The 12,360-nt window shown below is 31.8% G+C and overlaps 2 protein-coding genes across 3 annotated transcripts; one reads left to right on the forward strand and one right to left on the reverse strand.

The window, feature by feature from the left end:
- Positions 1 to 235: 235 nt before the first annotated feature.
- DBE1 (debranching enzyme 1) lies at positions 236 to 5,041 on the forward strand. 2 transcript variants are annotated; one of them, XM_090318333.1, is made up of 4 exons: positions 236 to 487; positions 1,161 to 3,728; positions 4,269 to 4,385; positions 4,494 to 5,041. In XM_090318333.1, the coding sequence occupies exons 2-3, from the start codon at positions 1,226 to 1,228 to the stop codon at positions 4,295 to 4,297; spliced, it is 2,532 nt and encodes an 843-aa protein (XP_090174459.1). In that variant the 5' UTR covers positions 236 to 487; positions 1,161 to 1,225; the 3' UTR covers positions 4,298 to 4,385; positions 4,494 to 5,041. The 2 variants fall into 2 exon arrangements, with proteins under 2 accessions (XP_090174459.1, XP_038898155.1); XM_039042227.2 differs by lacking the exons at positions 4,269 to 4,385; positions 4,494 to 5,041 and having other exon boundaries at positions 1,161 to 4,063.
- LOC120084626 (heavy metal-associated isoprenylated plant protein 42-like) lies at positions 4,319 to 5,781 on the reverse strand. The gene is made up of 4 exons (XM_090317028.1): positions 5,647 to 5,781; positions 5,489 to 5,567; positions 4,438 to 4,694; positions 4,319 to 4,342 (listed from the first exon to the last, which is right to left on the reverse strand). Exons 1-4 carry the CDS (start codon positions 5,674 to 5,676, stop codon positions 4,319 to 4,321), a joined length of 390 nt encoding a protein of 129 aa, XP_090173154.1. The 5' UTR covers positions 5,677 to 5,781.
- Positions 5,782 to 12,360: the final 6,579 nt, after the last annotated feature.

Below are 12,360 nucleotides of genomic sequence, written 5' to 3' on the forward strand. Positions count from 1 at the left end.
AAGTTTGGATCACAACTCAAGATGGTTGAACTTGGAAAAAAATGCAAACGAGACAAGAACACTTTTTCATTCAAGGAGAAAAACTAAATTAAGAATTTATACACCGCAAAGTAATAATTATAAGAAAATTTACTATATTTATAAATAATTATAAAATATCACAATATATCTACCATCATCTATAAAAACATCGTGAAATTTTGTTATATTTTCTAAATATTTCGGTTAGAAATCACGGAACCGGATGGAAAATGGAATGACGGTGGTGGTGAATTCCTCACAAGAAGACGAAGCAGAGTTACAGAAACTCACTCTCCATCGTTCCTGTCCCTCTCCAACATTCCCATCTCCATCGCCTTACCTTCCATTTTCCGTACTTTGATTTCGATTATTATTACCATAAAAAAGCTACCCACATTCTTCACTACTTCGTCTCTGATTCCTTTTCTTTTCTGTTCTTCAGCACAGCGAGCAGAATCAAAGAAATGTAAGTTTAAATTCTCCAATTCTGCTTTTGAACAATATTGCTCAATGTTTTGAAGCCTTTTTCATCTGGGTTTTGCTCAATTTTGATTTCTGGTGACTTTTTTCTTCTGTCCTGAGCTTTTGATTCACACTAAATGGGTAGATTAGGTTTTATTCAATGTGTATGCTGATTAAGGTTAAAATATCGATGTCTACGGAAAGGTAGAGATCGTGTCAATGAAAATATCTATAAAATGTCGATGTCAAATGGATATTTGTGTTAAAATTATAAGAACGACAAAGTTAATTAGATTATTCAAATTAATTAATAAGCATTTTATAAAGTTAAAATGTTTATTGTTTATGTTATATACTCAATTTGTAATATTTTCATGGGGTTTCTTACGATGTAATGGAAATGTGAAAATGTGGATGTGTGTGACGGAAATTTAATATCATGATTATGAGATAATTGGATATTAATTTGATTCATGAAGTCTAACATATGAACTGATAGCATTGGTTGAGGAGAAAATAACATCGTGGTATGAACTAACTAAAGAGGATTGGTCAAAATGTTGTTAATATTTTACATGTATTCTTGGATCCTCCATGTTTATTTGATGTTGCATTTAGTCTTGGCGCTGTGCTGTTTCCCAGAAACAAAATTGATGGGTTATTCTTGCTTGGCACAGAACACTTGATCAATTGCAGGTTGGAAGGTTTCTTTCTTTTCAGTTAGATGCTTTTGAAGTTATAAATGGCAACTTTCCTGTCTTCACTTGTCATACAGCCCTTCTGTGTATATAATTCTGGAGTTACTGAATCATTCAAACTAGCTGTAGGTGATCACCATACATATGGACAGAAGATAAAGTATCACTCTGGAAAAATGGATGAGGCTAGAATGCTAGCTCATGGAGAAAGTAGAGTAGGTTCTACAAAATCTTCGCACCGCAACCTTAGTAAAGTATATGCTACATCGGGAATTTTGGTTGGGAAAAGTGGACAGAGATTTGGTACTGGTGGTAAAAGTAAGGAACATGTAAAGGTTGCAACTTATTTGTTTAGAACAGAGTTTGGGGATTTGGTGAATGTTTTTGTTGGAAAGACAGGGTCTGGTTTTATGGTCAATGTTGAAATTTCATCCGTGCAACTAGCGAGCATCGAAAAAACACTGCTGCTTAGTTGGGGGGTTTATAGATCTGATTCTGCTATTGTAACTCCCAACTTTCAGAGTTCACTCCCAGATGAGACAATTGGAGCCACTGAAACCCCTTTTGTAAAAACTTCTGGAGGAAAATTTGCTGTTGAATTGGAGTTTGATGCTAAGCACACTCCTTTCTACCTTTCTTTTCTGTTGAAATATCCAGTGGGTGTTGATTCAGGCAGCTCTGAAATTAGAAGTCATAGGAAGACTAGCTTTACTGTACCTGTTGGGTTTGGCCGAGGTTATCCGAGTCCACTGGGTCTTTCCATTTCCGGTGACGGTTCTATAAATTTTTCCATTTTCTCAAGCACTGCAGAAAGTGTAGTTTTATGTCTGTACAATGATAGCACATCAGAAAAACCTGTATTAGAGCTAGATTTAGATTCGTACATTAACCGATCAGGTAGTATTTGGCATGCCTCATTTGAAAGTGCCTCAAATTTTGTAAGCTATGGTTATCGATGCAAAGGGTCCAAGTTCCATGAAAATCAAGATGGAGTTGAGGTAAATCGGATTGTTGTGGATCCGTATGCTAAGATCCTTACAGCATCTGTTGCCAAAACTCTTGGTCAGGGACTTGGATTGCCAAAATTTCTTGGGCAAATATGCAAAGTACCTGCTTTTGACTGGGATGGCGAAGTTTGTCCGAACTTGCCAATGGAGAAACTTTTTGCTTATCGGTTGAATGTGAAGCGTTTTACTGTCGACAAATCAAGTCAGCTTCCAGCAGATATTGCGGGTACATTTTCTGGTTTGACCAAGAAGTTGTTGCATTTTAAAAACTTGGGAGTGAATGCAGTTCTACTAGAGCCAATATTTCAATTTGATGAGAAAGAAGGACTATATTTTCCCTTTCACTTCTTTTCACCAGCAAACAATTATGGTCCTTCTGGAGTTTCCATTTCTGCTATCAACTCCATGAAGGGAATGGTTAAACAACTGCATGCCAATGGAGTAGAGGTCATCTTGGAAGTTGTTTTTACTCACACTGCCATGGATGGAGCACTGCAAGGGATCGATGACTCGTCTTACTATTTTGTGAACAGGGTCGCGAATTTAGAAGGAAAAAGTGCTCTGAATTGCAATTATCCCATAGTGCAGCAATTACTTTTGGATAGTCTTCGATATTGGGTGACTGAGTTTCATATAGATGGTTTTTGTTTCATAAATGCTTCATCTTTGTTGCGAGGACATCATGGCGAATTTCTGTCCCGCTCTCCTTTTGTAGAAGCGATTGCTTTTGATCCGCTTCTATCAAAAACTAAACTAGTTGCAGACTTCTGGGATCCACAGGAGTTGGTATCAGAGGAAACTAGTTTTCCTCATTGGAAGAGATGGGCAGAAGTGAATTCAAAGTTCTGTAATGATGTAAGGGACTTTTTCAGGGGAGAAGGTCTTATTAGTAGCCTTGCAACTCGACTTTGTGGGAGCGGAGATGTGTTCTCAAATGGCCGAGGCCCTGCATTCTCTTTCAACTTCATTACTAGAAATGTTGGCCTTCCCCTTGTCGACCTTGTGAGCTTTAGCAACAGCAAGTTAGCTTCAGAGTTGAGTTGGAATTGTGGGGAAGAAGGACCAACAAGTAATATTGAAGTTCTAGAAAAACGACTCAAACAAATTCGTAATTTTATATTTGTGGTGTTTGTTTCACTTGGTGTTCCTGTTCTTAACATGGGAGACGAGTGCGGCCAATCTGCAGGGGGATCTGTGGCATTCAACGACAGGCGGTCATTCAATTGGGATTTACTAAAGACGGATTTCGGTACTCAAACCACACAATTCATCACTTTTTTGAGTTCTTTTAGATCAAGGCGTTTTGACCTTTTCCAGAGCAGAAACTTTCTGAAGGGAGAAAACATAGACTGGTTTGATAATAACCAATCACCACCACAGTGGGAAGATCCTTCTTGCAAATTCCTGGCTGTGATGCTGAGGGCTGACAAAGAGGAAAATGGATCAATCACTGAGAATGCTAAGCCTCGAAGTGATATATTTATGGCTTTCAATGCATCTGACCAATCTGAAACGGTTGCTTTACCTGAACCATCAGAAGGTACATCCTGGTTTAGGCTGGTTGACACAGCTCTTTCTTTTCCTGGATTTTTCTCATCCGATGGTGAGCAAGTGCCAACGACAGGATCTGTTACTTATGAAATGCAGGCTCACAGTTGTGCACTTTTTGAGGCTAAAAGTTTTAATGATTGAAATTCTGCACATATTGTAACTAATAGAGAATCTCAAGCCAAGTAGACTAATGAGACACAAAACAGCAAATGTAGCCAAATAAGGATCATTCATAAGGCAACTCCTTGTAGCCAAATATATGTAAATTCACAAGTTTCTTCCATGAAAAGTATTGTCTTTCATTAGACAGACATTTGTTTGCAACAGAGAGGAAACTGTAGCACGATGTCATTTGAACTTAACTATAACCTATAATTGTCTGCATAGTCTGTATAATGCACCATAGGATTATCTCGAGGGGGAGATCGAGGCTGAGAATAACAATAAGTAGGCCGCGGATGTGGCTGCAAATAGTAACCATGAGGCATGAGTGTATAGCCAGGAACTGATTGCTGATATGGCAACACAGGTCGGTATCCAAGTCGAGGCAAGCTCTGAGGATACAAATACGCATGAACATTAGAAGACATAGCAGGCAGCAAGCTCCGGGAATACAAACACGTATGAACATCAGAAGACATAGGAGGTAAGCTCTGAAACCCCCAATCTTGTTCCTTCATTCCCATTGTCTCTGTTACACACTTATGTTGTGCATGCCAATCAAACTGTTTGTCATCTTCATTGTTACTACCAGATTCAATACTACCATGTTCGATCTTCGAAGCACTCTTCGAACGGTCAGTGGCTTCATCGTCGTGGCCAGGTTCCTTTTGAAAGAACCAGAGCTTGGCTTCTTTTCCCATTGCTTTTATTTTTTGCAAGAGCACAAGAGGGTCAATGTCGCCTAATATTGTTACCAGCCCTTTATTTGGGTCTATAGTAACAGATTCCACTCCTACCACAGTAAATTCACATATGAAGGGGGAAAACTCAGATGCAACATAAGGGTAAATGCAAGTTCTATATTGTGATGAAAGAGATGAGGATTGAAATGTTTCTTATTAAAAAGGAAAGAAATACCTTTTGGGGCCTTGGTTTTTCTTATTAAAAAGGAAAGAAATACCTTTTGGGCCCTTAGTTTTCATTTCGTAATAAGTTTCAAAATTATACCTTTTTTACGATTCTTAGTTTAATTTCTATTTAGCTCCTAGGTTTCAAAATGTTACATTTCTAACTTTAATTTTTGAGTTTAATTTCTATTTGGTCTCGAGATTCTAAAATGTTAGTTTTGAGTTCAGTTTCTATGTGGTCTCGAGGTTTCAAAATGTTACATTTTTTTTTTCTAAATTCTGAGTTTTGTTTCATTTTAGTCCTCAAATTTGAAGATTTACATTGTTAACCTTGATTGTTATTAAATACTCACTTTTAGTTCTTGATATTAATGTCTATTTAATAATTTAAAAGAATTATAATTGATTAATCTCCTCTTCACCAATTTTCCATCACTATTGACTAAAAATATTCGCATCATAATTATTTTACATTAATTTACTGAAAAAATACCAAATACATAGTCTAAACTCCTAACTCACAACTTAAAGGTAAAAATGTAGCATTAAAAAAACATAGCAACGAAATAAAATTTAAATCAAAACTCATCGAGCAAAAGTATAAGATTTTGAAAGATAGGAATGCAAATGAAAACTAAACACAAAAAATGATGACTTCTCCATCCTGAAAACAACATACCATTTGATTTGAGGAGCTTCTTTTCTAGCTTTAGAGGGCACTTTTGACAGCAGTTGATATCCATTTTTATGGTACAAATCTGCAGATTAAGTTGGAGAAGAAATATAAAAGAGAAGGAAGAAGAAGAATTAAGAAAAAGATAACTGAAAAGTGCTTACTGAAGAAGATGGTGCTTTATCATCCGCCATTGGAACTGATTAAGCTTCAAGATGGCCCTTCCCACAGACAAGATTAAACTAGCAAAAAGAGAAGAGAAAGAGAGATTTTCTATGGAAATTTGTACTTAAGGGAATTTATTGAGGTTGAAAAGCACCAATGGAAAGTGCTTTTTTTACGTGGTTACCATATTTAAGAAAGAGAGAGAGGATTTATGGAAAGCAATTTATTTTAGCTCATTTTAAAATAAGGAATTTTTATATCATCTCATGACGTGTCAAATGTTGGATAAAAATGGTATGTAAGATGAAAATATGGTCAATCATGAGACTTTTTTCTTTTAGATCAATAATAAGGTAAAAATTCAAATCTCTAACTTCTAGAATATACGGTATGTTTAGGTGTAATTTTGAGATTTTTAAAATCATTTTCTTCATGTTTATAATTACTCCTAAACACACTTTTAATCAATCAAAATTAATTCAATTTTTAATTTTACACTTTTAAAAGTAATTTTGTACTATTAAAATTGATTTTAAATTATTAAAAATATTTTCTAATTAATTTTAAAAATGACAAAAGTGATTTTAATCCAGTCAAAATCCCTCCAAAACATAAATATTGTTCTTATCAGTTGAATTATAAACATGTTTGGCCGTACGTCACTTCTCATAACTAATCAAGATGTATTTGATAAGAAAAATGAAATAGAGTAGGAATGCATATAACATCATTTTGTTGTTAATGTAAACATAGTTCAACTGGTTTTGATATAGACTCTCGACCAAGGTTTTGGTCAGATTTCCCACATGTCCACATGTTGAACTAAAACAAAGCAACCACAACATTTTATAAATGTTTTCAAAAAAAAAAAATTGAACAATAAACTTCGAAAATAAACGGTAATCTTATCCATTAAACTATGCTTGAAACCGCAAAAACAAAATACGTCAACGATTGTCTATATAAATCAAAGGTTGAAATCTTCTAACCTAACCTAACTAATAGTTGTATTTTAAATTGTGAACATGAACATGCTCAATAACAACTAGTCATTACCTAAATAATCCTGCATCCTTCTGTATTGTCATCATTGAATAGGTACTACCCTGGCGCATTCCCCATCGGTGGTGGTTGCTCCTGCAAATAATAAGGTAGGGCTCCAACCTCTGATAATATCCATGCATTGGTGGCATTGGTGGTGACACCGGTTTCGACGTTCGAGGGCAAAAACCATGACTTCCATGAAGACTCACACCTCCATATTATGATGACTGCCGCATAAACACCTGGTTGCGGAGTGGCGGGGCCACTGGTGGATTGACGGCAGTTGCCTCATTGATGTGAACCTTGTTGGACCAACCATGGTGGTCGAAAAAATGGCTGAAGTCGGAATTACCATATTGAGTCCTGCGATTTTTGTAATGATAGTTGTCTAAATTAATGGATGGGTTGTTATGATGATTCGGAACAATGTTATTAATGGTGGCCGCCGGCATCGGCATCGGTACCAACGCTGGTGCCAATGTCGGTGTTGTATTCCCCATGGCCGAAAATTGTGCTAACTTTGATGTTGGTGTTGTATTTTCCCTGGTCGGAAATTGTGTCGATGATGGTGTCGTATTATTCCTGGCCGAAAATTGTGTTAAATTTGGTGCCCGTGTCGGATTCTCCATGGCCAAAAATTGTGCTTTCTTGCCAGCGTTTGCAATTGCTTTTACAAAGATTGATAGATCAAAGTTTTTTTCTGCAGTGATTTTGACCAATCCTACTTCTATATTCATGTCTATGGAAATGACTCCTTCATTGGAATCCATTACAACACCCAAAACAAGTTCTTAGAATAAATATTTAACAGCCACAATAAACAAAATGTATGTATAATATATATATATATAGTGTCAGAATCAAATCTCTAACCTCGATCGATAGTATTTAAAACTTAAAATTAGTAATTGTATTAATCAAAATCTTAAAACTTTTATAAGTAAATCGATTTAGCCCTATATTAGGAATGTATACGTTTATGACTTATTTAAATGCAAAGATTTATATGAAAATAGACCGTAAATGACTTCTTTAATATGATTAGTCTACGTTAGAACTCAATTGACATTGTCTATTTCTCCTAAAGATATATGACAATTTTTCTCGTTAATAAATTTAGGAACACTTTTTTTATAAAATTGGGGGTAAGGGGATTCAAACCAGGATGGTTCGTAACACACCCAATGTCAATTGAACTATGTTCGCTTTGACTAAATTTAGGAGCATTTGAGTACCAAGAAAAACTCACACGATATTAAATCTTAGATATATGATTGTCATATATTGAATTCATGATCCTTTATTAACGGGTTCTATATAAGACATTTGTGTGTGTGAACGTGAGTGTGTTCTATATGTATTAGGTTTTATTTTATTTTGTCTTAAGATTTTTTTTTTGTGAGAATTAAAATAGGTAATTTTAATTTTAGAATTTCTATAGATATGTATTTACTTAAAAGTTAATTACAAATATATACCTTTTACTTTTCTAAAATATATATACTAATATAGCATTTTTAAATTCATAAATAATTTATTAATTTAAATAGGTTTTACCTTTAGGTAGAGTTGAACATTTGATATAACAAAAATGATGATGTTGACTTCTACATTATTATCAAAATTTGGTTTGATCTCACTCTATGTATACTAAGATCATATAATCTCCAAATTATAATACAGTCAAACAAATTAAATTAACAAAAGTTAATGACAGTTATTCCTAAAAAGAAAAAGAAAAAAAAAAGTTAATGAGAATGATCTAAACAAAAAAAAATTAAAAAGTTTTAGACTTTGTTTGGTAATCATTTGTTTTTCTTTTTATTTTTAGTTTGTAAAAATTAAATTTATAAATACTCATTTTAATTCTAAATTTCTATCTTTATTATCTACTTTATAGCAATGTTTTCAAAAATCAAATTAAGTTATAAAAACTAAAAAAACATGGTTTAAAAAAAATAGTTTTGGAATTTTGCTAAAGAATTTAACTCTTTTACTTAGAAAAAATGAAAATTATTGTAAGAAATTGAGAGAAAATATGCTTAATTTTTTAAATTAAAAATCAAATGATTACCAAATGAGACCTTAAGTATATTTAATATAAATTTTATAAATTACTAAGGCCCATTGGTTAATCTTTTGATTTTTTTTAGATATTAAGTATGTAAATTCTATCTCTAAATTTCTTTTTTTTTTATCCACTTTTTACCAATGTTCTAAAAAAACTATGCCAAATGTTGAAAACTAAGGCCATGTTTATGGTAACCATTTGGTTTTTTGTTTTTGGTTTTTGTTTTTGAAATTTAAGTCTATTTCATCCACATTTCTTACAATAATTTGCATCTTTTTTAAGTGGAATGGTTGAATTCTTAGTCAAATTCCAAAAACAAAAATAACTTTTTGAAAACTATTTTTTTTAGTTCTCAAAATTTGACTTGGTTTTTTAAACTATTGGTAAAAGGTAGATAACAAATAAGAAATTTGGGAATAAAAATAATATTCATAGGCTTAATTTTAAAAATAAAAATAAATAAATAAAATAGTTACCAAACGGGGCCTAAAAAAAGTTGTTTTTAAAATTAGTTTTTTGTTTTTGGAATTGGGTTAAAAATTCAACCGTTTTACAAATATGCAAACTTTTATAAGAAACTAAAAGAAAATAGATTTATTTTTAAAAATCAAATAGTTACCAAACAAATCAAATTTGAATTTTGTAACTCAATCTATATCATTCTAAAAGAAAAAAATACCTGGAATTGTGGAAAGCTTCTTCCTTATTTTCTTGGGACATGCATTGTAGAAATGGGTCTATACCAAAAAATGAGCATTAATATGTAAATCTAAGATTTTTTTTTAAATAAAAAAAAAAAGAATGAAATATGAAGAATGAAGAATTATACTACATCATCATTGGAATATTTGCCATTTTCCATTGATGAAACACAGAGAAAATTACAATGTGAAAAATTGATAATTAGGGTTTTTTTCCCTTCCCATTGCTGAATGATTTATATATGGATATTAACAACTTTCCATATAACATTTTCAAGCTTCTTCTAATACATTATATTTTGTAAAATTGGAAAAAAAAAATGTATAATTTCCACTAGAGCTTATATGAAGATATAAGTCTAAGATTTATCTGGATACTTCAATACTATTTTTTTTTCTTTCGGTTTTTTTATTTTTATTATTTTAATTTTTAATCTTCACTCGTGGTTATTTTATTTTATTTTATTTTATTTTTGGATGCGTCAATACTCTTTTTTTTTCTTTCAGGTTTTTATTTTTTATTATTTTATTTTTGGAAATTTAAATGTAAATTCAATTTACAAAAATCTTCAAAATCTTCACAAATTTTTCCACTTCCCCTTTCACTAAAATCTCCCCAAATTTAGTCTATTCCTCGATGGTTTGAATTCATTTCGAATTTAGAACTTGGGTAGTAAGCAATTATGTACTATCTGATTTGAGATTCGAGGTTATATATAAAAGTAGTATTCAAAATTCTGATCACTTGGCCATCGATGATTAGGTTAATATAAGGTTTGTTTTGAGTAACATTCTAAATACCTAAAAAGTATGTTTTTTAAATATTTAAAGGAGGTTTTAAGCATATGGGGAAAAATTCAAGACAACATAATGATAAATGAAAGCTATAGTGGCCAAAATGAGTCTAGCTTAATCAATATTATACTTGTACTATCAAGCTCGAGATTTGATTCACCCACCCACATATCGTATTAAAAAATAAAAAAATTAACATATAACATTATAATTTTTTTTAAGGAACGAATGATCATGAAGTTGGAGAATATATATATATATATATATATATAAAGAAGGAAGGAAGAAAAAGAACTGAAAAGTGCTTACTGGAGGAGCTTTGTTGAATAACCCTTTTCCTCAATGATAACATATAACTGAGAGCAAAAACAGACAATGCTATATATATATATATATGGAAGGTTGTAATATGTGAGTATTTTGAGGTCAAAAAACAATCAATAAAATTTTATTTTTATGTTTATATACACATTTTAATGAGAAGAGGATCAATCCTTTATGGAAAGAAATATAGAATAAATGATATTTTTTTTTTTAATAGAAAATAGATATAATTGAAAGGGAAAAGAATAATAGAGATTAAGCAAAACTACTACCAAAAGGGTAAATAACAAACGCGTTGTATATTTTATGCATATTTGATTATATTGTCTGATTTTTTTTGCCCATCTTTTGTTATACCTTAAAAAATTTTCATTAATCTCCATCATTGTTGGTGGATTTTGTAGGTGAAAATTTGGAGTGAATTCAATATGGAATAACATGTAAGTCAAGTACAAAGATGTTGTAACAATAACAATTAAGAAGAATAAAGATAAAAATAGACACAAGATTGATAATCCAATAGGTACAATATCATTTATTCTGGTATAGTATGTTCAGGAGAAAGAAACTTTACTCTCAAAATAGTTAAGTAATTACAACAAAGTATTTTTTTTATTATACTCTCTCGATTGTGACTCACTCACAACCCACTCTTTAGTTTCAACTTGGGCTTTCTAAGTTTAAAATCTTATCACTTCTCCAATTGTACTTGTTCTAAGCTTTGTTTGATATCCCCTCAAACAGACTTAATTAAGGCTTCTCCTAAGCTTGAGTTTCACTTACCTATATAAAATAACTTCTCTTAAACTAAATACGAGACTGTCAATAAAATGAACCTTAAATTTGGTCCATGGTTCAAAAACAAATGAAAAAGGGCTTGATGCTCGTATGGTCTTGTTTCTTTCTCTCCTACCTCACCACACACAATTGTAATTTTTTCTTTGATTTTTTTTCCTTCGTCTCACTTCTTCCTTTCACTCTTTGGTCTTGCTCTTGCTTCTTCCCCTTGCTCATTGGTTTTTCTAAAATATTGATAAAAAGAGAAATTAAGAGGTGAAATAAGAGTTTATAAGCTTAATTTTCAAAAAAAAAAAAAAAAAAAAAAAAAAAACCAAATTATTACTGCCCGTATGATAACTATTTTGTTTTTTTATTTTTGTTTTTAAAAATTACTATTTTGTTTTTTATTTTTGTTTTTGAAAATTAAACCTGTGAACCCTATTTGTTCATCCAAATTTCTTCATTTATTATCTATTCACCAATGGTTTAAAAATCAAGTCAAATTTTGAAAACTAAAAATAACGGCTTTCAAAAAATTGTTTTTGTTTTTGTTTTTGGCTATCAATTCGGTCATTGTACTTAAGAAAATTGTAAATCATTGTAAGAAATGGGGATGAAATATGTTTAATATCAAAAACAAAAACCAAAAATTAATTAGTTATCCAACGAGTGGTCTAAATGTTTTTGGTTATTATAACATATATATGAAAGAGCAATTTGAAACTAAATTGAATTAATTCATACCGAGGATGAATATTACCTCTACAGATTGTCATCCGCACGCCATAATATCTAGGGAGGCATTGTAATATACATTATACGTACATTCTATGCTATATCTAAGCCTTACTTTTTATGTGTTAATGTTGTCAAAGCATTCCTTTCGAGGATTTGGATTGGGAAAAAAAAAAAAACAAACCAAAAAAACAAAAAACAAAAAAACCCATCGTATTTTTCAAAGTTCTTCTCAAGTCCTTACTCTTGTCTTCTTCATGGTG

This window comes from Benincasa hispida, chromosome 9, assembly GCF_027475165.1.
Source record: "Benincasa hispida cultivar pf3 chromosome 9, pf3_genome.v1.1, whole genome shotgun sequence".
Classification (NCBI taxonomy): domain Eukaryota; kingdom Viridiplantae; phylum Streptophyta; class Magnoliopsida; order Cucurbitales; family Cucurbitaceae; genus Benincasa; species Benincasa hispida.

Excerpts from the sequence above, each read along its gene's own strand:
- LOC120084626 (XM_090317028.1), bottom strand. The coding sequence starts at position 5,676 with ATGGCGGATGATAAAGCACCATCTTCTTCA. Across the intron at positions 5,568-5,646 it reads ATAAAGCACCATCTTCTTCA|ATTTGTACCATAAAAATGGA; the intron begins GTAAGCACTTTT and ends CTTAATCTGCAG. Across the intron at positions 4,343-4,437 it reads GGCATGCACAACATAAGTGT|CTTGCTGCCTGCTATGTCTT; the intron begins GTAACAGAGACA and ends GTATTCCCGGAG.
- DBE1 (XM_039042227.2), top strand. The coding sequence starts at position 1,226 with ATGGCAACTTTCCTGTCTTCACTTGTCATACAGCCCTTCTGTGTATAT.